General features: G+C 46.0%; 1 protein-coding gene across 8 annotated transcripts in view; it reads left to right on the plus strand.

Annotated features, from left to right (window-relative positions):
* ITGAE (integrin subunit alpha E) overlaps nucleotides 1-25,742 on the plus strand; it is a 75,316-nt gene that overhangs the window by 9,637 nt on the left and 39,937 nt on the right. For 7 of the 8 annotated variants that reach the window (XR_013552066.2, XR_013552065.2, XM_078437604.2 and 4 more), the window contains exons 2-16: nucleotides 5,745-5,865; nucleotides 15,763-15,854; nucleotides 17,155-17,222; nucleotides 17,621-17,738; nucleotides 17,959-18,090; nucleotides 18,253-18,306; nucleotides 18,502-18,617; nucleotides 19,260-19,411; nucleotides 20,385-20,538; nucleotides 21,110-21,254; nucleotides 21,734-21,801; nucleotides 22,588-22,723; nucleotides 23,307-23,449; nucleotides 23,804-23,944; nucleotides 24,617-24,841. Coding sequence is in view for 6 of the 8 variants with exons in the window: in XM_078437604.2 (XP_078293730.1) it covers nucleotides 5,745-5,865; nucleotides 15,763-15,854; nucleotides 17,155-17,222; nucleotides 17,621-17,738; nucleotides 17,959-18,090; nucleotides 18,253-18,306; nucleotides 18,502-18,617; nucleotides 19,260-19,411; nucleotides 20,385-20,538; nucleotides 21,110-21,254; nucleotides 21,734-21,801; nucleotides 22,588-22,723; nucleotides 23,307-23,449; nucleotides 23,804-23,944; nucleotides 24,617-24,841 (1,865 nt within the window). In the remaining 2 variants the exon portion in view is untranslated. The remainder of the gene's footprint in view (nucleotides 1-5,744; nucleotides 5,866-15,762; nucleotides 15,855-17,154; nucleotides 17,223-17,620; nucleotides 17,739-17,958; nucleotides 18,091-18,252; nucleotides 18,307-18,501; nucleotides 18,618-19,259; nucleotides 19,412-20,384; nucleotides 20,539-21,109; nucleotides 21,255-21,733; nucleotides 21,802-22,587; nucleotides 22,724-23,306; nucleotides 23,450-23,803; nucleotides 23,945-24,616; nucleotides 24,842-25,742) is intronic. The other variant, XM_078437601.2, reaches the window with a different exon arrangement.

A 25,742-nucleotide genomic window follows, 5' to 3' on the forward strand; every position in this document is an offset into this window, starting at 1 on the left:
GTTCTTCATATATTGCCTCTGTATCCAGTAACCTTGCTAAAAAGGCTCTTGTTAATTCTCAGTGTTTGTAGATCTGTTGGATTTCTCAGTGTACTTAATAGTTTCACCTGCCAATAATGACAGTTTTATTTTTTCCTTTTTAATCTCTATGCTCCATTTTTTCCCCCTTTTCTCACTGCTCTAAGTCCTCCAGTAAAATGTTGAGTAAAAGTGGTGAGAGTAGTCATCCCTGTCTCAATCCTGATTTTAGGGAAAGATTTTAATAACACACCAATAAGAATGATGTTTGCTGACGGTTTTTTGTGGATATTCTTGATAAGATTATATAAATTCCTTCTATTCTGATTTACTATGATTTTTTTAAATCACAGAGCAGTATTGGATTTTATCAAATGCCTTTTTCTTGCTTCTATCATAATGATCATATGATTTTTTTCCTGTTAATGTGAAAAAGAAATAAATTATTATCAAATGTCAAACCACCCTTGCATTCCTGAAAAAACTCCACTTGGTTGTGATGTATTATGATTTTTATATGGCACCGGATTTGATTTGCTAATATTTGGTTAGGATTCCTACATCTGTGTTCAAGAGAGATCATCAATTGTCCTTCCTTGTACGGCTCCTGTCAGACTTTTTCTGATTTTTGTTTGTTTGTTTTTTAAGTCTTTGCTCTTGTCAGGTTTTAATATCAATGTTAGGGCACCTGGGTGGCTCAGTCGGTTAAGCATCCGACTCTTGATTTTGGCTCAGGTCATGATCTCACAGTTTGTGGGATCGAGCCCCGTGTCAGGCTCTGCACTGAGAGTGCAGAGTCTGCTTGGGATTCTCTCTCTGTCCTCACTCAAAATAAATAAATAAATAAACATTTAAAACATATATCAATGTTATTCTGGTCCTGTAAAATGATTGGAAAGTATTCCCTCAATTCTTTTCTTTGGAATAGTTTGTGTAAGTTTGGTATTTCTTCTCTAAATGTTTGGAAGAGTTCACAGTGAAGCTATCTGGGTTGGAATTCTTCCTAAGATTTTTAATAATGGGATTTACTTTTTTTGATACAAGATTATTCAGCTTGCATTTCTTTCATCAGTTGTGGTAAATCTTTATCTCAAGGAATTTGTCTATTTCAACAAAATTGTGAAGTATAGTGGCATAAAGTTGTGTATACTATCCTCATTATTTCTTAATGTCTTAGGATCTGTTCTGATGGCTTCTTTTTCATTCATGTTGGTAACTTGTGTGTTCTCTCTTTTTTTCTTGACAATGTTGCTAAGAGTTTATCGGTTTCATTAAGCTTTTTTAAAAGTAAACTTTTGCTTTGTTGATTTCTCTACTCTAAGTTAGTTTTCTATTTCATTGATACATACTCATATCTTTATTCCTGTACTTTCTTTGGGTTTGATTTACTATTCTTTTACCTTTTTGAGATGGAAGCGTAGATCATTGATTTTAGCTTTTTGTCTTTTTTAACATTGGCACTTAAGGCTGCACATTTCCTCTGAGCACTGCCTTAACTGTTTCCCACAAGTTTTGATTTGTCATATCTTAATTATCACTAAAAAATATCCATGGCGATTTCATTTTTGACTTATGCAGACGTGCATTGCTTGATTTCTGAGAAGTTCAAGTTATCATAGTTTTCTTTTGTTATTGGCTTCTAGTTTAATTCCAGTGTAGTCAGAGAACCTATTCTGAATTACTTCAATGCATTGAAATTTATTGAGGCTTGCTTTTTGACCTTTCATATATATTTGATTTGGGTAAATGTTTCATGTGCATTTGAAAAAATGTTTCTTTTACCATTGTTAGGTACAGTGTTCTGTTAGTTGTGATATTCAGATCTTCTATATCATTATTGATACTTTAATGTGCTTTTGTAGCTTGATGAAAGATTTGTTAAAGCATTAAAGTCTCCCATTTTGGTTGTGGATTTTTGTATTTTTAATTCAGTCAATTTTTTTTAATTTTTTTTAAAAAATTTTTTTAACGTTTTTTATTTATTTTTGAGACAGAGAGAGGCAGAGCATGAATGGGGGAGGGGCAGAGAGAGAGGGAGACACAGAATCGGAAGCAGGCTCCAGGCTCTGAGCCATCAGCCCAGAGGCCGACGCGGGGCTCGAACTCACGGACCGCGAGATCGTGACCTGAGCTGAAGTCGGCCGCTTAACCGACTGAGCCACCCAGGCGCCCCATTCAGTCAATTTTTAAAATATATTTTGAAGTGATGTTAATGGAGACATATAGATTTTAAATTTATATCTTCTTGGTGAATGAAGAACAGCATATTTTATATGTATATATTTCTTTCTCTTCCTTACTTAAAAGTCCGTTAACGTATCCTTTGCCTAATGATTTTTATTTGTTTTTAACGTCTGTGCTGCTAAGTGAAAAGTCATTAATTGGAAAAACTATTTCCATCAATTTCATTGGAAAAACTGTGGTTCATTCCATCTAGCTCAATATACCCAAACAGTTTTTACTGATGGAAAAATTTATTAGCTGGCCGATAAAACAAGTTTATACCAAAAAAATTAATTTGAATATAAAATATAATTTACATATACAACTTACTGTAATAAAAGTTTACTGTCCTCATTAAGAGAGGAAATGAAGACTTAATGATGAGTAGTGGAGGATAATTGTGAGGGAGTCATTGAGAAGGTACATTTCTCATTCACCATTTCTTCACTGTTTCTTCAGTCTTTTGGGTACTCGTGGTTATCTTGCATTCAAACTACCTTTAAAAATAAAGTTATAGCACATTGGGGCACCTGGGTGGCTCAGTCGGTTAAGCGTCCAGCTTCGGCTTAGGTCATGATCTTGTGGTTCGTGAGTTCAAGCCCAACATCGGGGTCTGTGCTGACAGCTCTGAGCCTGGAACCTGCTTCGGATTCTGTGTCTCCCTCTCTCTCTGACCCTTCCCTACTCATGCTCTGTCTCTCTCTCTGTCTCTGTCTCTCTCTCTCAAAAAGAAATAAACATTAAAAAAATGTTTAAATATAGTTATAGCACAGAAAACATACATTGAGGGAAAAATAAATGCTAAACCTGAAAGCACTTCAAAATACATGGCATAGTTTGTACATTTTAACAGACTGCAGAATCACAGAAGCTACACCCCTTCAGCCGTCTCAGTTGGCTTGTACATGCTAAACAAGACATTTTGAATTTATCCAAACAAGATGAGCAGTTCACCTTTGTTTCCTATGAATTGTGGGTCTAAAAACTGCTTTACTAAGTAAATTAGTGAGTATGTTTTTGCATGAATGTGTGATGTCAGAACATCATTCTTATGGCATGTTTATGTGGTATATTTAGGAATGAAAAAGTCATTATGCCATCATTAAAAAAGAGTGTTTTCCAAAAAGCTTTTTTTCCCCCAAAACGTTGTTCATTGAACAGTAATTGAACAGATAAGTTCTGTACACTCAACTTCACCTTGCCCTTTTTCTCTGTAAATATACATTAGAGTTTTTACGGTGGAGTGTCATAGTCAGGACATACTTTTAAAATCTCTCTGGCAGTTGATATGGGGAGGTTGTATCCAGAGGGACAAGACTTGGAAAAGAAAGGTCAGGAGACTAATGAACATATCCAAGCGGGAGACAATGTGGTCAGTAGGGCAGAACTGAGTCCCAGCTGAGGCCCAAATGCATATGGGAATTCTGAGAATGATAAAGGTGATACTGCAGATCTGTGGGGATAAGACGAGCCATTCAAGGAAAAATGTTGAGACAATTTCAATTGTGGGGAGAAAGGGTAAAGGCTGGATCCCTCTTTCACTCTGTACACAAAAATAGAGTGCAGATCAATCAAAGATTCAAGTGTAAGAAGTGAAACAAAACCCCCCAAAATACAGACAAAAACATGAGTGAACTTAAAAAAAAATAATCTCTGAATGGGGAAGCATGGCATAAAACTGAAGAGTCATAAAAGAAAAATAACTTGACTACGTATAAATTCGAGATGTGGGAAAAGATACCTACATCAAATAGCTAAGTGTGAAGTATTATCTTGAACACATTGGTAATTTTTTCTGATTCAAAACGCTCTTGCAAATTAATAAGAAAGCAATGTTTCCTACAAATGGTTAATGTATATGAATAGGCAGTAAACAACTTAAAATAAGAGACTCGGCCTCATTCAGAATTAAAAAAGATATTTTGGAACAAAATGATAAGAAACTCTTTCAAAACAAGGATGGTCTGCACACACCTCAAGCAGTGCTGTGAGGAAACAGGCCTTCTCCTCTTCTGTTGTTGTGGTATGGATTGGCACAACCTCTGAGGTTGGGGGCAATCTGTGAATATCAGTTTTTCCCCAAAACTTTTTAGTGAAAAATTTCAAGTATACAGAAAAGTTGAAATAATTGTATTGTGGAAAACTATATGCCACACTTAGATTTTACAGTTGTCAACATTTCGTTATATTTGCAACATCACACAGACACATATGTAAACATATATCTATATATCCATCTGCATATATCCATCTATCCATCCATCAAGCCACGTTACATTTTGATGCATTCCAAAGTAAATTGCGGAGGTTGGTACACTTCATCCCTAAATGCTTCCACATACCTATCAATCAGAGGTCAATGTTTGTTTCTCATTCTTTTTTGAGGGAAAATTTATATTCGGTGAAAGTCACAAGTTTTAAGTTGACCATTCAGTGTGTTTTTGACAAACGCACACACCTTCGTCATCCAAATTCTTATCAAGACCTAGGGTGTTTCCATAAGCCTACAGAGTTTCTTCCTGTCCCTTCCCAGTTAAGCCACATCCCTTTACCCCCAGGAAATATTTTTTATTATAGATTAGCTTTGCTGGTTCTAGAACATCATGTAAATGGAATTAGACAGTACTCTTTTATGTAAAGCTTCTTTCAGTCAGCATAATGATTTTTGTGATTCACCCATCTTGTCGTGTGTGTCAATCGCTCATTTCTTTTTACTCCTGAGTAGTATTCCATTGTGTGACTCTACCAGTTAGTTTATCCCTTCCCCAGTTGATGGACATTTGGGTTGTTTCCACTCGGGAACTATTACAAGTAAAGCTTCTGTAAACATTCTTGTACATGTTTGAGGACATGTTTTCTCCTGGGTCATCTGATGGGGCCTCATAGACAGAATGAATGTATATCCTAGCCCTAGGGCTCATAGTCTATTTGAACTTTGGTACAAGACACTGTCATGAGTATATGCTATCTGACAGGTACAGAAAGTGCACAGTGGGAGGTGTGAGAAGGTGGGAAGTACTTCTAGGAGAGAACCAGGGAAGGCTTGCTGGAGGAGGGGCCTTGGTGCTGACATAGTAGGAGGATCAGGAGCTCTGGGTCAGACATGCCTACACTCCTGTCCTATTCCCATAGGGAAAAGGTCCTGGGGAATCTCATTTTTCTCATCTGTAAAATGGGGATGATGACACCACCAGATGTGACAGAATGATGGGAGTCAAAGGGCCAGCCATGGCTTTAACAGGCATCTCTTAAATGTCCCTCTAGGGGCGCCTGAGTGGCTCAGTCAGTTAAGCGTCTGACTTCAGCTCAGGTCATGATCTCACAGTTTGTGAGTTCGAGCCCCATGTCAGGCTCTGTGCTGACAGCTCAGAGCCCGGAGCCTGCTTCAGATTCTAGGTCTCCTCCTCTTTCTGCCCCTCCCCTGCTCATGCTCTGTGTCTGTCTCTCAATAATAAATAAACATTAAAAATTAAAAAAAAAAAATGTCCCTCTGTTCTCCACAGGCCTTGTTCCTCTGGTGGCCTTCAATGTGGATGTGGCCCGGACCTGGGTGACTCCTGAGGGAGGTGTACCCTACGTGCTCAACGCCCTTCTGCACCAAGACTCCAGCACCAACCGGACCTGGTGAGCAGGGCCTGGCAGATGGGAGGCATAACTGAGGGGGCCTCTGGGGAGCCTGAAAAAGCTGCCGAGGAGGCCTTGGCATCCCTCCCCCAGTTTAGGGACAACCTCCCTTCGCCTACAGAGGGTGTGCAGGAGAGAGGCTGTGAGCACCAGACTAATCCTTGCCCTCTTCACTGCCGGGGGTGGGAGAATGACCTCAAAACTAGTTTAAAATAAAATTTCTTAAGGCTCTTTTATCTCTTACAGAAGTAACACATGCTCAGTATATAAACTTTGGACAGTGACAAAAATATCAAAGAAAAAATGGAAAATATGAGGCAGCAGGGAACGTGGTTCAGGGGCAGGCTGTGAATCTCAGCCATGGGTCAGTGACAACTTTTCTCTGTATTTGTAGCAAGGTGCTCAACCCATAGCCTCAGTTTCTTATCTTCACGGGGGTAGAGATTTCTCTACCTTACAGGGTTGTTGCAAAGACTATTTGCATTAATGCACATAAAGGATTTAGCACAGTTTCTGGCCGAAATCAAGCTCACTAAACATTGCTTTATGTTTTTTTAAAATCTCATCTATACCCACCCAGTAGATAAGCCACCAGTTTTAAACATGACAAAATTCTACTGGTGAGGATGTGGGGACGTGTGGGACTGTAAATTGATATAACCAACCTGGAGAATAGTTTTACCATATCTGGTAATGTTGAAGATGCCTTTGACCCGGCCATTCCACTCACAGACACCAACCTTAAAGATATGAACGGGCACATGTAAAGGTATTTATCGTAGCATTTCTTAGAATAGTGAAAGACTGGAAATGTTCCTCATTAGGTAAATGGAAGAAATAAGTTATGAATCATATACAATGCAATATTAGAAGTAGGTCAAATGAATGAAATGAGCATAGTGGTTGAATCAACCCTGAAACATAAGATAAAAAAAGGCAAGTTGTGGGATTATATATACCGTGGTCATTTACTCAGCAAATATTCGTATGGAGCACCTACTATGTGCCAAGCCCTAAAGAGGCCCTGAAAGCTCACAGCAGTGAGCAAAGTAGACAAAAATTCTTTGGCTCGGGGAAGATAGACAATAAACAAGCAAGCAAAATACGTGTTGTATCGGATGGTGATAGTGGTGAGATGGTAATGTAGAAGCATGTCTTTAGTTTTTTCCCTTATTGTCACCAAAATGACCTTTAGAGCTGCTTTGTTTTGAAGCCAGGATCCAGTCAAGGTTCCCGTGTCACATACTGTTGTGTCTCTTTATTCTCTTTTAATCTAGGGCAATTTTTCCTTTCCTTTTTGTTCATAATGGTTATATGGCTTTCTCTGTGCTTGCTCTGTGACCCAGCCATGCTCATGCCCTGCCTCAGGCGAGTCCCTTCCCCCTCCCCTCTGCTTTGCTTCTAGTCATTGGTCAAGGGTTTCCTTCTTGCACAGCACACATGAACCTTGAGCCTCGCATCTAGATGGGCTTGGGGCAGAGCCAGATGAGGTGCTCAAGGTTTCTGGCTGAGCAGAGCTCCCCATCTTCCTGAGCTGAGCAGAGCAGAAGCTCTGTTTGGTGGAGCGTGGGTGGGCAGTAGCAACTCTTGAGGTGGCCTTATAGCCCTGGGACTTGGGCCATGACCCTGCCAGCCTAGCAGGCTTGGACCGCTTGCTGGACTGTAGTTTCCTCATTGTACAGCAAAGAGGCTGGTGACCATGTAAATGGTGAAGGCAGGGACATTTTGTTCGTTCATTCATTCATTCATTCATTCATTCATTCAGCAAGTATTTATGGAGCATCTACTCAATGACAGGCCAAGTGTGAGGATAAGATAGTGAAACAGGCATAGTCCCTGCTCTCATGGAACTCCCTGGCTCCTGGAGGAGACAGACAAGGCAGGCAGTGACAAGGGGTGTGATGGCTGCTCTGGTGGAGATGTCCAGGACGCTTTGGAGACATAGAGGCAGGCGTACCCTTCAGCCACAGGGTGTGCATCAACACTGGGACCGAGGGGATGAGTAGGAATTAGTGTGAGAAGGCTGGGGAGGGGGATATCCCAACTGAGAGCAGTGTGGCCAGAAGCCTGGGAATTAGCCCGAGCAAAGTCAAGGAACAGAAAATGGCAGGTGGTTGAAGCTGAGTGTAATGAGCATTAGGTTGGGAGAAGTGGGTAGTGCCTTGTTACCTGGGCATCAAGGGTTTGAGGAGCCAGGAAGCTTTGAAGCAGGGAGGGGAGGTGAGAAGGTTGTTAGCAAGTTTTTGGCTGCAGGAAGATGAATTAAAGGTTGCTGTTTGTTGTCTTTTGTTTTGGTAAAATTTTATGGACATTTGCCACACAGAAAAATGCACCCATCATAAGCCTGTAGCCCAGTGAATGTTGGCAAAGTGAACCACCTATGTAAGTAGCACCCAGATGAAGAAGCAGAACATTACCAGCCTCACCTAAGCCCTCTGTAGCCTGGTGCTCCCTTCCAGGTACATCCCCTGCCAAGAGATAACCAGTGCTCTGACCTCCATCTCCCTGGATTAGTTTTGCCTGTTCTTGAACTTATAAACGAGGTGTGCCGTATGTGGTCTCTTATGTCAGGCTCCTCTCCCTCAATATACAGTCTGTGAATTTTGAATGTGGTATTGCCTGAGACAGTGATACTTATTCTCATTGGTAGAGTTTTCCATCATGTGAACGGTGCTGATGATGAGCATTTGGCCAGTTTCCTTGGACAAATTTTGCTGCTGTGCACTTTCTTTCAAGAGGCAGGTGTACTTCCTTTTATCAGGCATTATACGCACTGGGCCAACATTCAGTTTTGCCAACTTGCAGTGCACGAGCGTTCTGGTTGCTCCATATGTTCGTGAAGGTCAGGAGTCAGTCCCAGTTATCTGTGACCATCTTTTGCCCATTCCCCTTCCACCAGTACCTCAGCAGGGCCCTGCCTCTTAGAAGCCAAGCTGAGAGGACATGGTGGATGAGAGGAGCTTGAAGCTCCTGGAGCAGAAGGCTCTGAGTCCACCCCGGGCTTGCAGGAAGAGCCCAGTTGGGCTCATGAAAACCTCCCTGAATACCTGCTGAAGAGAGGGCTCATGGGAGGATGTGGTGGGAGGCACTTCTTGGTTCCTGCCACAAATGGTGAAGCCTAAGACCACGGGCTTGTGCAGGGCAGGAAATGCACTGCTGGCTGCCCCAGGGCCACAGAAAGCAGCCAGAAAGCCCTGTGAGAGGGTGGCATGTCCCTCTCACTCCCTTGTCCTGTTTCTCCTTAAAATATAACAGCCAGGGCTCATCGCATCATGGGTTTGGTTGCTGTAGGGTGAGATGAGTGGAACATAAAGAAGGCCTTCCACACCTGAAAATAATATAACATTGTATGTTAATTGTACTTCAATAAAAATGCAAATAAAACCATAAAAAGCAAACTAAAAAAAAAAAAAACATGATAAAACTTGGAAAAAAAAAAAAAGAAGGCCTTCCCCTGCGAGGTATGGGAATAGACTCTGAACGAAGACAGGTTGGAGGCGGGTCAAGGCAGGAAATGGACTGCTTCCAGCCCAGCATATAATAGGGTCCCTGAGGCTGTGAGCTGATGATAGTTTGATTATTGTTTAGTTAGTCAATCATTCAGTCAACAAACCTGGAGATCAAGAAACTACCCACCATGGGGGGGCGGGGCAGGGATTAAATGGGAGACAACAGAGACAGCTCATACTGGGCCCCAGGCCACAGCACTTCATGACTGTGACATGAATGGCAACCTTGCACAGCCCAGACAGCTGCGTATGGTAGTCTCTTGGGAACTCACAGTCTAGGTGAGTATGGAAGTGGGTTCCAGTAGTCAAGGCTACCTGGAGGGCTTGGAGGGGGTCAAGTTGCTCCTTTTGGGAAGACTTCCTGAGGAGCTGGTGTTTAGAATGACTTTGGCAGGAAAAGGAGGTGGGAAGGAATTATAGGCAAAGGAAATAGCTTGGGTAACAGCATGAAGGAGGAAGGAGAGCCGAAGCTATTCCCGGCCTGGACTTAACCCACCAAAACATGATCTGGGGTGGAGACTAGTTCTGAGCCCATCTTTGTTGGAGACAGGGGATGAGGGCTGTGGCTCAGGCTGGGGAAGGGTCTGGAGCAGAGACAGGGTTGCTGAGCAGGTGACCTATTTTGGGAGCTCAGCTGCAGAGCCCACAGAGCTCATTTACACCTGCCCTCCGCTCTTCAGCCCTGCCCCACATTAGCCCCCTTACTTGCTGCCTGGGCTGTCATTCATTCTTCATTAACCATATTTACCGAGCCCTAGCTCTGTGCCAGGCATTCTTCCATGCCCTGGAAATACCATGGTGAACAAGGTAGACATGATCCTTGAGGAATTTACAGTCTAGTGGGGGAGACAGATAACAAGCACACAAGCAAGGAAAGAAGATATTATCAGACATGATGACGAGTTCTGAAAAGGAAATAAAACAGGGTGACATGAAACAGTAGCTATGTTGTGAGGTGGGGCTGGCTGGAGAAGGCATTTATCAGGAAGTGACAGTTAAGCAGAGCCAGGGGATGAAAGTGACCCAGCCTTGGGGAGTGAAAGGCAGGGTTTCCAGGCAAAGGACACAGCAAGGCAGAGGGCTTGAGGTAGGAAAGAACTGGGGCTGTGAAGGAACAGAAACCATCTGGAGCTGGAGCTTGGAGAGCAAAGGAGACGGGAGGGGAGGTCTCAGAGCAGGGAGGGGTCAGACTGCAAGGCCCTGTGGGCTGTATCCAGGAGTATGGACTCTTTCTAAGCGCATGGGAAGCTACTGAAGCAGGGGAGTGACAGGGTGTAAACTACAAGGGTAAGTTTCAAATACAAATGCTACCAGTCAGGAGGCTATTACCATAGACCAGGCAAGATGGTGGTGGCCAGGATGGTGATGGGGAAATGGAGAGAAGAGACGCTCCATAGATAATAGTTTGGAGGAAGGATCCCCACAGGGTTTAGTGATGGACTTGATGCAGGGATGAGTGAAAAGATGAAGCAAAGATGCCCTCAGGATTCAGGCTTTAGAATGTAGTGGTTGGTTTTACCATTTATTAATAGCCTTGGGGAAGATGGAGAAACACAGGCTTGGGAGGACAAGACCCCAAGCTCAGTTTGAACATTCTAAAGTTTGAGATGCCTGTTAGACAGTGGGGGGTTGGTTATTGTGTTTGTTTCTTGTTGCTGCTGTAACAACTACAAAATTTATGGCTTAAAACAACACAAATATATTGTCTCACAGTTCTGGAGGTTAGCCCAAAATGGGTCTTAATGGGCTAAAATCAAGGTGTTAGCAAGGCTGTGTTTCTTCTGGCGGCCCAAGGGGAGAATCTGTTTCCTCACTGTTTTCAGTTTCTGGAGGCTACCTGCATTCTTTGGCTTTTGGCCTCTTCATCCATCTTGAAAATCAGCAGTGTCGCATCTTCAGATCTTTCTCTGACTCTGACCCTCTTGCCTCCATCTTATAAGGACCCTTGTGATTACATGGGGTCTACCTGGATAATCCAGGATTATTTCCTTCATCTCAAGATCCTTAACTTAATTAAGTCTACAACATCCCTTTACCCATAAAAAGCACATCCACAGGTTCTGGGGATTAAGACATGGACATCTGTGGTGGAGGCATTATTCTATTTCTTACAGCTATGCTGGTCTGACTTCTGGTGGAAGGATTCTAGGGCCACAGAAGTTCAGCATTTATAGGTGTATTGAAGCCATGGGATTGGAGGGGATCACTAGGGAGAATGTGCTGGCAAGGAAAACAAGGACCAAGCCCCAAGGTTCCAACAACATTTAGAAGTTAGACAGTGAAGAAGCCAATAAGAGTCTCAGAAGGAGTATTGAGAGAGTTAGGGGAAAATCAAGAAGAAAGTGTTTCAAGGAGGAGATGGTCACATGTCCAGGGCTGCTGAGAGGTTGAAGAAGATGAGGACGGAAAGGTGTCCATTGGATTTGGCAAGGTGGAGACCACTGATGACCTTGACAAGAGCTTGTGGAATCAGCTTGGGGTGGGTTAAACGAGGGTTGGGGTATAGGCTTTATTATTATTATTATTATTATTATTATCATTATTAATCCATGGAGGTAAGTAAATGATCTATTTTATAATTACAATAGAGTGATGGGAAGCAAGGAAGTGGAGATGGTGCCTCATTCCTGCCACCTGATTCACCATAGCTACATCTTGACCTTTTTGAAAGTACAGACTAATCCCCTTTATCAAGTCCTCCATGACTCCCTTAATGCCCTCAGCACAAAGATCTTGGACGTAGTTCACTGTTACCAAGCCCAGCCTCAGGGCCACTTCCTCAATACCCCCTACTCAAAAGCCCTGTTTTGAGGTAAACCAGTTATCCCTGGGCAGCGTGGATAGGGAGATTGCTTAGGTTAACACTGGACTCTGCTGTCTCTCTGGGCTTGGAATAAGGGGTAAAGTTTGCCATTGGAACTATTTCTGGAGGCTGCTTTAATGAGGCTGAGGTGCTCACCCCTCAAACCTCCATTTCTTTCTTTTAAAAAAAAATTCAAGTTAGTTAACATACAGTGTAGTCTTGGCTTCAGGAGTGGAACCCAGTGATTCATCTTTTACATATGACACCCAGTGCTCATCCCAAAAAATGCCCTCCTTAATGCCCATCACCCATTTAACCCATACCCCCACCCACCTCCCCTCCAGCAGCCCTCAGTTCTCTGTATTTAAGAGTCTCTTATGGTGGAGTGTGTGGGTGGCTCAGTTGGTTAAGCGTCCCACTTTGGCTCATAGTTCATGGGTTTGAACCCCACATTGGGCTCTGTGCTCACAGCACAGAGCCTGGAGCCTGCTTCAAGTTCTGTGTCTCCCTCTCTCTCTGCCCCTCCCCTGCTCATGCATGCATGTGCTCTCGCTCTCTCTCTCAAAAATAAAGATTAAAAAATATTTTTTTAAGAAGAGTCTCTTATGGTCTGCCTCCCTCTGTTTTTTTTCTTATTTTTCCTTCCCTTCCCTTATGTTCATCTATTGAGTTTCTCAAATTCCAAATATGAGTGAAATCATATATCTGTCTTTCTCTGACTGACTTATTTCACTAGCATAATACCTTCTAGTTCCATTCACGTTGTTGCAAATGGCAAGATTTCATTTTATATTTCATTTATATTTCAAACAATATATATATATATATATATATTCTGTTATATATATATATATATATATATATATATATATATATATATACACATATATACATACACACACACACACACACATACACACTACGTCTTCTTACTCCAATCATCAGTCAATGGACATTTGGGCTCTTTCCACAATTTGATTATGGTTGATAGTGCTGCTATAAACATTGGGGTGCATGTGCCCCTTCAAATCAGCATTTTTGTATCCTTTGGATAAATACCTAGTAGTGCAATTGCTGGGTCGTGGGGTAGCTCTATTTTTAACTTTTTGAGGAACCTCTACACTGTTTTCCACAGTGGCTGTACCAGTTTGCATTCCCACCAAAGTGTAAAAGGGTTCCCCTTTCTCGGCATCCTCACCAATATCTGTTGTTTCCCGAGTTGTTCGTTTTAGTCATTCTGACAGGTGTGAAGCGAGATCTCATTGTGGTTTTGATTTGTATTTCCCTGATGATGAGTGATGTTGAGCATCTTTTCGTGTGTCTGTGAGCCATGTGGATGTCTTCTTTGGAAAAGTGTCTATTGATGTCTCTTGCCCATTTCTTCACTGGATTATTTATTTTTTGGGTGTTGAGTTTGGTAAATTCCTTATAGATTTTGGATACTAACCCTTTAATCTGATATGTAATTTGCAAATATCTTCTCTCATTCTATTGGTTGCCCTTTATTTCATTGATTGTAGCCTTTGCTGTGCAGAAGCTTTTTATCTTGATGATGTCCCAATAGTTCACTTTTGCTTTTATTTCCCTTGCCTACAGAGATATGTCAAGTAGGAACTCACTGCAGCTGAGATCAAAGAGGTTTTTGCTTGTTTTCTCTTGTAGGATTTTGATGGTTTCCTGTCTCACATTTAGGTCTTTTATTCATTTTGATTTATTGTTGTGTATGGTGAAAATGGTCCAGGTTCATTCTTCCGCATGTCACTGTCCAGTTTTCCCAGCACCATTTGCTGAAGAGACTGTCTTTTTTTCATTGGATACTCTTTCTTGCTTTGTCAAAGATTAGTTAGCCATATATTTGTGGGTCAATCTCTGGGTCCTCTATTCTGTTCCATTGATCTATGTATCTGTTTTTGTGCCAGTACCATACTGTCTTGATGATTACAGCTTTGTAATGTAGCTAAAAAGTCCAGAATTGTGATGCTTCCAGCTTTGGTTTGGTTTTCTTTTTCAACATTACGTGGCTATTCTGGGTCTTTTCTCATTCCACACAAATTTTAGGATTGTTTGTTCTAGCTCTGTGAAGAATGTTGGTATTATTTTGATAGGGATTGCATTGAATGTGTGGATTTCCTTGGGTAGTATTGACATTTTAACAATATTTGTTCTTCCAATCCATGAGCACAGAATGTTTTTCCATTTCTTTGTGTTTTCTTTACTTTCTTTTATAAGTATTCTATAGTTTTCAGTGTATAGATCTTTTACCTCTTTGGTTAGGTTTATTTCTAGGCATCTTATGGTTTTTGGTGCAATTGTAAATGAGATCAGTTCCTTGATATCTCTTTCTGCTACTTCATTATTGGTGTAAAGAAATGCAACTAATTTCTGTATATCGTTTTTATATCCTGCGACATTGCTGAATTCATGTATCAGCTCTAGCAGTTTTTTGGTGGTCTTTCAGATTTCCCATGTAGAGTATCATGTCATCTGTGAAGAGTGAGAATTTGACTTATTCCTTGCCAATTTGGATGCCTTTTATCTCTTTTTGTTGTCTGATTGCTGAGGCTAGGACTTCCAGTGCTATATTGAACAACAGTAGTGAGAGTGGATATCCCTGTCGTGTTCCTGACCTTAGGGGGAAAGCTCTCAGTTTTTTCCCATCAAGAATGATATTATCTGTAGGCCTTTCACATATGGTTTTTATGATATTAAGGTATGTTCTTTCTATTTCCACTTTCTTGAGGGTTTTTATCAAGAAAAGATGCTGTATTTTGTTATATGCTTTTTTTGCATCTATTGAAAGGATCATATGGTTCTTATCCTTTCTTTTATTAATGTGGTGTATCACATTGATCGATTTGCAAATATTGAATCAGCCCTGCAGCCCAGGAATAAATCCAACTTGATCATGGTGAATAATTCTTTTGATGTACTATTGAATTTGCTTTGCTAGTACACTGCTGAGAATTTTTTGCATCCAGGTTCATCAGGGATATTGGCCTGTAATTCTCCTTTTTAGTGGGGTCTTTGACTGGTTTTGGAATCAAGGCAATGCTGGCTTCATAGAATGAGTTTGGAATCAAACCTCCATTTCTTACTGACCCATTGCATAGCAGTGCCAGGATGCTCTTCTCAAGAAATACCATCACTGAGGCCAGGTGGGTCAGTTCCCCTGGCAGCCACTAGGAAGCCAGCAGTGCCCCTGACAGAACCAGCTGTCCTGTTGATGGCTTCCTAGCATCTACCCACCCCCTCCCCAAAGAGCAGAGAGTCTTTATTTACCATCAATACCACTCCCATTTCTGTCAGGGTAGGTCAGCAGGCAGAGAACAGATGCATTTAACTATTTCTCCCCTGGAGCTGTGTAAATGTAAATGCTGAGCAAATGCTTTTCACATAATGCAAAGTCTGCCATTTTGGGCTGGGACCCAAGTCTGGACCTCTTCCATTAGTTTTCCAGATAGGGAGCCTGTGAGTCTGGAGTGGGGCCTGGAGTGGGGCCTGGAGTGGGAAGCCTGTGCCTGGGCAGGCAGAAAGGAGGAGGGAATCATTGGCCAGCTCAGCTTTGCTGTCTACCTTCCTACTCAGGCTCCTGGTCACCAGTCCTCAAACCAACGGGACAGCAGGCCTCCTACATCGTTGTTCCCTCATCCAGGATGAGATTCTTTGCCAACCAGTAGGTAAGTCAACCACCACTCCAGGGAATGTTCCCTGGACCTCCTTTTGAGGAATCCCACTTATCTGGCCGAAACCATTTGAACCCAGATGCACTTAGTCCAGTCCCTCGACCCTAAATTCCACCACCACCCACAGTAGGCCTTCTATCCCAAAGCCCAATCCCATCCCAACCCAACCCAACCCAAATCCCCAGCCCACCTTTCCATATCTGGTCCTAACAAAAATGATACCTAAAATGTATCGAGTGCTACCTAAATGATACCTAAAATGTAGCAGAGTGCCTGGCACTCTGCTAAGTGCTTTGTTCACTTTTAATTCTCAAATTCACTCCCATTTTATAGAAAAGGAAGCTACAGTTCAGAGCAGTCCTTTAATTGCCAATACGACTAAGGGCATGCATCTAGTGTTGGCAGTACTACAGCTGGCAGACCCGACTCTATCTGATTCCAGAACCCAACATGTCCCAATTCATCACACCTCCATTTCATCTAAATTTACCCCTCCCGACCTGTGGCCATCCTAGCATCTAGCATGGGGATTGGCACTCAATAAATGCTGTTTGAATGAATGAATGAACAAGTGAATGGACCTAATTCACACATTAACCAACTCTACTCATTCCATCCAGTTCAACTCAAGGCCCACATTTGCTGATGAACCCTCAGCTGTGTATGGTAGGGTTCTTGTCTCTGTGAAAGGCATGGTGTTGATCAGCCTCAGTCTCTGCTTCAGAAGGGGATGCAGGCTGGCAGCATAAGCGGGTGATTCTATGGCTCAAAAATGAGTCTCCTGAGGCCCACCTTGTGGAGGGAGAGGAATGAGCTACACTTTCACCCTGGGGTCTTGAGGCATTAAGAGTCCCCAGAAATAGAACGTGGAGAGTGGAGAGTTCATTGGTCCATGTAGCCAGTTCTTTAGCATCTTTCACCCGTCCCCAGTGCTGCACACAACCACCGGCTAGTTCTTCTCTACCCTCCTGCCCTTCCAAACTGGGATCCCCTGTAAGTAAAGTACCAGGTCTCAGTTATGTCTAGATCCCTATCACCATCTGCCATGAGGCTAGGCACAGAGCAGACATCACAGGGCATTTGTTGAATGAGTCAGTGAATAAGCCCAGGGAATAGGCACTTTGCCTTGAACATGTCCAGGCCTGTGCTTGAAGGCCCCCCAACCAGCTTCTAGAGGCTGCTCTGAGTGGCCGATTGTTCTTTATGGGGCCCTGACCATCATGTGACCTCTGATGTTGGCTGTAGGGTTGCCTCCCAGCATCCTTCCCTCCTTACCTAGGCTTAACTGTTTCAGAGCATGCCCCCATCCCAAAGGGAAGGCACCCGGGAGTGACAGTTGTCCGGAACCACCACAGTGTTTTGGTGAGTATGCATGAGGCGGGATGATGGAGGGCTTTAGGGAAGGTGGAGCTTACCCTGTAGTTGACCGGTGTTGATAACAGTCTGACTGGCATATTCTCAGGGCTGAGCCCAGCTGCCTCCCTGGTACCAACCCCAGGGCTAACCATGGCTCTGACCTGGGTTCTCCATGACCCAGCACACTGACCTAAGTGCTTAACTTCAGCTTTGGCCCCAGCACTGACTCCTACCCCTGATGAGGGGTGAGCAAACTATTCCTGCATCTTCTACTTGGTCGTGGCACTTGATTCTGTAATGGAGGTGATGGATTCTGTAATGGGGGTGATGATGTGGCTGTGATTAGGGGGCCTGTGCTGGAGATGACCTAGGCTTTCCCCTTCTTCTCTCCCCCTGTCTCCTAGATCTGTATTCAAGTGATGTCCCGGAAGCCCCACAGCCTCAGCCCAGAACTCACAGGCACCTGCAGCCTATTAGCCAACAACTTCCAACCCCAGGCTCAGGTCTACTTCTCTGACCTTGGTAAGGGTTGGGCACTGACTGACCTTAGATAGCTCTAAAGAGATCTCCTTGGGTCTCCAGGAAGAGGCGTGGCAGATGTTAGAGGGACACAGAAGCCCAGAGAGGGCAAGGCAAGCCTAAGGCCCTGTGAAGAAAATCAGAGCAGAGACAAGTGTGGGCCTGCCTGGAGGTGAACAAGGAGGCTATCTGACTCTGAGTTCTTCTGTATGTGTTTTTAAAGAAAATCTCCTTGATCCCAATGTACATGTGGATGCCAGAGACTGCTATAGGAACAAGAATGGCAGCCTAGAGAAGACAGCCAGGTGGCGCCGGGCTCTGAAGACACAAGAGGGGCAGGATGACGAAGCAGCTGGTGAGAAGAGGCAGATCTGGGTTGTTCCCAGAGGCTGTCAGAGCTGACCCCTAGGCTGGCGACCTCCAGGGGTGAGGTGTGCCGAGGGCCGGAAGATGGGAAGCAGTGGCTGGATTCTATAGGCCTAGTTAGTCCCAGCTCTGCGCCCCCTCCATATTACAGATGGGGAAACTGAGGCCCGAGGAGCAGGAGCTATGGGAGTGACTCACTCAGCAGGTCAGAGCCTGAGTAGGCCGTGGCTATCTATGCCTCCGAGACAAAGGCTTCACTCTTGGGAACTTTACCAGCTTCCTCCCTGAACTGAGCCCTCAGGGCTTGAATGGGGTGGGTGCCCTGCAGGGCAGCACATGCTGCCCTCACTCCTGTGTCAAATTCCGTGTCCACTTCTAACCTGCTCCCTGTTTTGGCCAGGCACTGAGATTGCCATCATCCTAGATGGCTCAGGAAGCATTGATCCCCCAGACTTCCAGAAAGCCAAAGACTTCATCTCCAACATGATGAAGAACTTCTATGCCAAGTGCTTTGAGGTGGGCTTCCCTAAGAGCTAGACTCACACAGTCTATTAGTTCTCTATTGCCATGAACAAACTACCTCAAAACAACAACCATTTATTTGCTCACAGTTCTGTGGGTCAGCTATTTGGGCTGGATTCAGCTTGGTGGTCCTTCTGCTGGCCTTGCCTGGAGTTACTCCTGCAGCTGCAGACATCCTGTTGTTTGACTGGATGGCCTAAGATGGCCTTACTTGTCTGGGCCGTGTGCCTCCAGCAGGCCAGCTTAACTTTTTCATGGCTGCAGTGTTCCAAGAGGGCAAGAACCAGTGCATGCATGTACTTTTCAAGTTTCTGACTGTATCGCATTTGCTCATGTTCCATTGACCAAAGCTAGTCACATGACCAACCCCATAGTCAGTATGTGGGAGGGGGACTACACAAAGACATGGTTTCAGGGGCAAGTCTATGATTCACTGTGATCCAGTACTATTATACCTTCCTCCACTTCTCCTTGCTTAGAGATTTCCCTCTGCCTTAACATCTCCTCCTGCCTGGAGGCAAGGAGAAATGAGTGGATTCTTCCACTGCTTCCAGGAGGAACCGTCTAGGGGGCAGGGGCGGCTTTGGGCATGGCGACTCTGCCAACCTCCTCCCCACCTCGGCTCCTCCTCTATAGTGCAACTTTGCCCTTGTGCAATATGGGGAAGTGATACAGACTGAGTTTGATCTTCGGGACAGCCAGGATGCGGTGACCTCCCTCGCCAGAGTCCAGAATATCACTCAAGTGAAGAGTGTCACCAAGACTGCTTCTGCCATACAGCATGTCCTGTAAGTATGAGGGCAGTGGGAATTACCTGAGCACCTACTGGGTGCCAGCTCACGGCCCTGCCCAGAGGTTCTGAGGCCTCATGCCTGGAGAGATGGCTGGATGGAGTTGTGAAGAGGAGAGGATCAGGTTCTAGCTCTTCTTTGGCTGAGGGAAATGTGTGAGGTCTTTCAACCCAGTCTTTGTTAATGGCTGACATCCCAAGACATCCTCCAAAAAGTCTTCCAAAGACTCCTGCTGTGAGCATCAGTAGAGCACGTTACTTACAGGGATGGGCTTCGTGGCCAGGCTGCGTGGGTTCAATCTCTACTTTGTACTCACCTTGGGTAAGTTGCCTAACCTGTCAATGCTTCAGTTGCCTCACGTTTAAAGTGAGAATAATAATAATGCTTGTCAGGGGCACCTGGGTGGCTCAGTCAGTTAAGCATCTGACTCTTGATTTCAGCTCAGGTCATGATCTCACAGTTTGTAAGCTCCAGCCCCACGTCAGGCTCTGCGCTGACAGGTGGAGGCTGCTTGGGATTTTCTCTCCTTCTGCATGCTCCCTTTGTCTCTCAAAATAAATAAATAAACTTAAAAAAATAATATTATTTGTTCTATAGGATTTTGTGAGGATTAAATGGGTTAAAATATGCACAGCACTTACAACAGTGCTTGGCACATAAGTACTATGTAAATATTAGCCACTCTTTATTAATATCATTGTCATTCCTACACATACACACAGAATAGACTCTGCTATCCAGCACCTTTCTATGGGAGGAGGTGAGGGGCTAGGTATGTCTCAGCCTCCCCTCCACCTGGCCCTGCTGTGTGCCACAGGGGCATCACCACCCCTCTTCTGGCTTTTGTTCCCCCATTTTGGAGGGCTCCTTAATCCTCTCCAATTCTGAAACAGGTCAGTGAGTAAAATCTCCCCAGAGCTCAGTATCCCTCTGGCAAAGTTCTCCTCTTTATTTACTCTCCCCTACTTAGAGACAACATCTTCACGCCAAGCCACGGCTCCAGAAAAAATGCACCCAAGGTCATAGTGGTAATCACTGATGGGGACATATTTGGGGATCCACTCAACCTCACGACTGTCATCAGTTCCCCAAAGATGCAAGGTGTTGAGCGCTTTGCCATCAGGGTAAGAGCTGGGAGTTGGGTCGGGGGGCACCTTCTGACCCTGTTCAGCCTGGGGTGGGGAGGAGCCAGGGTTCCCGATAGGGGCTTGCTCTATTCACAGACTCTCACCAACTTCTCCCAGTCCCTATGTCCTGTACTTCCCCCATCCCATATCGGGTCCTCACACAGAGGGCTTGTTTCCCAACTGTGGTCACAGCTCACTCACCCAGCAGTGATGGGGAGAGCAGTGGACACTCAGGGATCCCAAAAGAAGAACATCAGGGAAGGTTCCTGGAGGAGATGGTGCTAAGCTAAGTGTTGGAGGACAAGCAGGAGTAGCTGGCCTAGGGTGCAGGGAAGGTAGAAGGGCTCTGCAGGCAAAGGGCACAGCATGTGCAGAGGTGAGAATGAACCTGGTGTGAGAAGGAAGGGGTATGTGTGGGAGAACAGGGAGCAGGGAAAGGAGGCAGGTGGTGAAGGGCCCTGAAGGCCAGCAGAGAGACTCAGCCCTCTCCTAGCCTAGAGAGCTCCCTGGGCTTGGGAACCAGCCAGCCCTCACAGTGCTGACCCACTGACCCGGGGCTTCTGTGCAGGTGGGAAATGAGAGTACTAAGACCCTCAAGGAACTGAAGCTGATTGCCTCAGACCCATTTGAGAGACATGCATTCACAGTGACCAATTATTCAGCCCTGGATGGACTGCTGAGCAAATTGCAGCAGAATATCATTCACACGGAAGGTGAGGGCTCCAGTGTGGTCCACTTCGCCTCTGGCAGGAGGCCAAGACCTGTGTGTCAGCCCCACCCCTGTCCTACCTCCATATGGTTCTCTGGGCAACTCCTATGACCTCTCTGAGCCTCAGCTGTTCCATCTCTAAAAAGGTAACAATATCCCCAGCTCTCATCGCTTCCCCAGAATTACCTGAACCTCTGATGAGAAGCTTAAGTGCTGGAGAAAGAATGACTGGGACATGGATCCCACTCTCAGGAGCTCACAGATGAGGAAACTGAGGCCCAGAAAGAGGAAGTAAGCTGCCCAAGCTTACTCTGCGGGTAGATACTAAAGCAGGATCAGGTCTCCACTCTCAGCCTGGTATATGTCCTATTATTCCGAACATCGTTCCCTCTGGGTATGAGGTCAAACTGGGCCCTTCCCTGACTTAGTTTCTCCCTTCACCTCAGCCCACAGCAGCATCTCACTGGGCTTCTTGGCTTCTAGGCACTGTTGGAGAGGCCCTCCACTACCAACTGGCACAGATCGGGTTCAGTGCCCAGATCCTGGATGAGGTATGTGGTGAACTCAGCACCAGGCAGGATCACCATAGAGGAAGGGCCTCAGTGACACCCAGGGACTCAGGGACCCCTGGCTCACAGTGCAGGGCTCTGTCCTCCTGTAATGAGGACTCTGAAGGAGCCCGTTTAGGATAAAAGAAAACTCTTGTACTTGCTTGCCCTAATCTGGACCTTTGAGGTAGACAAAAGAATGGCCATATTTATTACAGGGGTCAGTTTTGTTCTGTGTGCTCAAAGATTGAGCAGTTCCCTCTTAATATACGCTACTAACACAAGCTTTGGCTCGGGTCACTTGCCTACCAAGCTGAGTACTCCTCACCGGAGGCACTATTCCTCCCAGATGGGGAAAGATGCAGGCATGGTGAGGACATCAGCCCTGCACGGAGGTGGAATTGGGGTTAGCAAATTACTCAACACAGGTAGGCCTTGGGTGTCAGGCACAGGCTGAGCAACCTGTGCAGAAGGAGATGAGCTCTGTCTTGCTCAACCATACTTTGTTTTAATGCTCAACGTCTTTGGCCCGGGTCAAATTTCCACCCTGGAAATCTGGAGAGGCACTCACTGGAGAGACAGTTGCCCCGATAGGGTCATGGGTACAAGGTAGGAACTGGGTATTTGCCATTTCACCTTCCTTCTGCGTTTCCAGCCAGGTGGTCAGGGATCACCGAACATCCCCCACCCCCAACCCAAGGTTTGTGACACTGGCTGGTAGGCCCATGGCTGCTGTGGCTGGCCCCGGCCCCTCCCTCTCAGATGACCTCCAACCCTCATCCCCTATAGGGGCAGGTGCTGCTCGGTGCCGTCGGGGCCTTTAACTGGTCAGGGGGAGCACTGCTCTACAACTTGCACAGCCGCCGGGGTCGCTTCCTGAACCAGACTGCAGCAGATACCAAGACTGCACAGTACAGCTATCTAGGTGAGGCGGGGCCTGGAGACTACCTGAGTGAGGGTGGGGCCTACACAGGGACACTGAGGCTGTGCATTAGCCTGCACTAGGCTTCCCAGTTAGGGCAGGCTCTGGTCAGTCACATGGACTGAGGGATGGGCCTTGGTTAGGGACGCTCGAGGCTGAGAATTAGGGCCTTTTGGATGAGGACAAGGCCTCCTTGGTACTGAAGCTCAGGGTGGCCCTGAGGATGTGGGGCCTTGCCACTAACGGTAGTGGTGGGTAACCCTTCACCCCTCTCCTTGGTCCTCATATACCATGTGTATGATGAACATGGGTGGTGAATGTGTGTGAAGGAGTATATTTGGAGTGAAGCTGTATATATGATAATGTGTGTGTATCACTTCTGTGTGATGGGGCACATGTGTGTGACCAGCCACGGTGGTTAAGTGGGAGCACTCCCTGATGCCAAGTTTTAAAAGGATGAGAAAGACAGTTTCTCCAGATCTGCTCCCCTCTGCCCAGGCTACTTTGATGGATTGGCTGGGAAAGTGGGGGTTCTAAGGAGTGGCCTGGGAGCTCCCAACGACAACCACCACCTCCTCCCTCCTAGGTTACTCAGTGGCCCTGCTGCACAAGGCCTGTGGCCTCTCCTATGTGGCAGGGGCTCCACGGTACAAGCAGCGGGGGGCCGTGTTTGAGCTTCAGAAGGAGGGCAAAGAGACCAACTTCGTGCCAGTGCTGGAGGGAGAGCAGGTACTTGCTGGAGAAGGATGCCCCCATTATTATAGATGGAGGATCTGGAAGTCCCAGAGGGAATGGGACAGGCTCCAAGGCACACCGAGGGGCATCACCTCAGCCTGGACAGAACTCAGACAGAATGCAGTGCCACTGCCCCAGCTCTGCATGTCTGGTTATCAACTGGCTTCCTCCGCTGTGGGGCATATGGCCGCTCACCCAGGCTTCTAGGTTTCTCTGGTGAACAGATTGATCTGGAATGACCCAAATTGGCAGTCCAGGAAGAACAGGATCAGGAGTCTAGGCTTGCTGAGGGGTATCAGAGGAGGCCTCCCCAGCATCCTTGTGAGCTGAGCTCCTCCTGGGCTGTAGATGGGATCCTATTTTGGCTCTGAGCTGTGCCCTGTGGACGTTGACATGGATGGGACCACGGACTTCTTGCTCGTGGCTGCTCCTTTCTACCACATTTACGGAGAGGAAGGCAGAGTCTACGTGTACCATCTGAACAAGCAGGTGGGAGTCTCCATCTTCGCAAACTTGCTGAGCTTGTGGGTGCTTAGCCTGCTGCAGAGGTGATGGAGGCTGGGAGCGCCCTGGCCCTGCCTTGCTTGGAAGGACAGTGCTGGGGAGGTGCGCAGGGTGGATGGTGGACAGCTGGGGCGGCTGTTTCATTTGTTCCCCTGCTCCACCTTCTCACTTTCCCCACCCCATCATCCCATGTTGATGATGATAACATCCCAAATAGCTGCACGCTCGACAAAGCATGTTTTGTCTATGATCTCGCTTGTTTCTAACTGTAACTGTGATTTCTCATACTAACTGTGTCACTTCCATTTTACAGATGAGGAAGCTGAGGCTCAACGATGTTGAGACTTGCTAAGGTTTACATAGCGAGTGTGTGGTAGAGCCAAGACTAGAACCCGGGCCTCCCAATTGCCAGTGCGGTACCCCTAACTGTGGGAGTAGAGGGAGAAGGCTCTGGGTCCTAGCAGGCTCTGGGCAGGAGGATCTTAGCCTTACCATTCGCTTGCTGTGTAGCCTTGGGGAGGTCCGTTGCCTTTTCTGAGCCTCAGCCTCCCTGCTAGAGAATCAGAAACAAGTCCAGTGAGCATGCCTTCTGGGATGGCTGTGGTTGTGCACCCTGCATCCCTCTCTTGAGGGCTGAGCTACCTGTTTGCTTTACAGAATGGTTCCTTCTCTTTGGCACACACGCTGAGTGGGTACCCTGGATTCACCGATGTCCGATTTGGCTTTGCCATGGCAACAGTGGGGGATATCAGTCAGGATAAGCTCACAGATGTGGCCATTGGGGCCCCCCTGGAGGGTTTTGGGGCAGATGATGGTACCAGCTTCGGCAGCGTGTACATCTACAATGGACGCTGGGATGGCCTTTCTACCACCCCCTCTCAGGTAACCTGCAGGGCTCTCTCCAGCCTTTACTATGAGATTCTGACCTCCCTAGATGTGATAGCCTGAGCCCCAAGTCAGCTCCAGTTCTAAGTGTCAGGCGAGTCCCAAAGGGTCAGTAGTGCCCAGTGAAGGACAGAAGTCACTTGGAGGTTCCAGGCCAGGACCTCACCCCAGACCCTTCCAGTGGGGTAAGAGGTTGTGGCAACATCTGTTTCTTGACCTGTATCTTCCTTTTTTGGCATTCCTGACCATGGACCTGCCTCAGATTCTCCTTCCTCACTTTCTGTCCCTTCTCTGGCTCCTGCCCCCCCACCCAACCCCATCCATGCCTTAACCCTCATCTCCCAAGACTCCATTGCCAGCCTCTCATGTTACATAGTTTGTGGGCACTTTCACTCATCTCAGACCAAGGTTGTTCTCCTAACTTCAGTTTTGTATGTCTAGCTGTGTCCCGAGCACCTTGCTGGATGGCCCCCCAGGCATCTCAGTCTCATGCTGCCTAACCCAAAGCATCCTCTCCTCCCAGACCTGCTGCTCCTCTGGACCCCTTCTCCTATCCCCCACACATATCCTAATGGTTCTCTCCCATTTCCAGCCCTGGCCTGGCTCCTGTCTCTCTCCATCCCTACCACCCCTGGCCTGGCTGCTCCTACTCGCTATCTTCCACCCTGTGTCTGATTAGTCAGGCCCACCTCATTCTCCAGCCCCTCATCAAGCCTCCTTGCACCCAAACCCCCTCTGTTCCCACTGCAGTGACCCCTAGCTATGTCCTCAGATGTCCTGCTCTTCCCCAACCCCAGCTTTCATCACTTGCCATGTCAAGTCCCACCAGCCCTTCAGGGCTCCATTCAATTGCCATTCCCCCTGGAAAACCTTGCCCTTCTCTTTTCAGTTCCTCAGT

Source organism: Panthera onca, chromosome E1 (assembly GCF_046562875.1).
Source record: "Panthera onca isolate mPanOnc1 chromosome E1, mPanOnc1 haplotype 2, whole genome shotgun sequence".
In the NCBI taxonomy this organism is placed as follows: Eukaryota; Metazoa; Chordata; class Mammalia; order Carnivora; family Felidae; genus Panthera; species Panthera onca.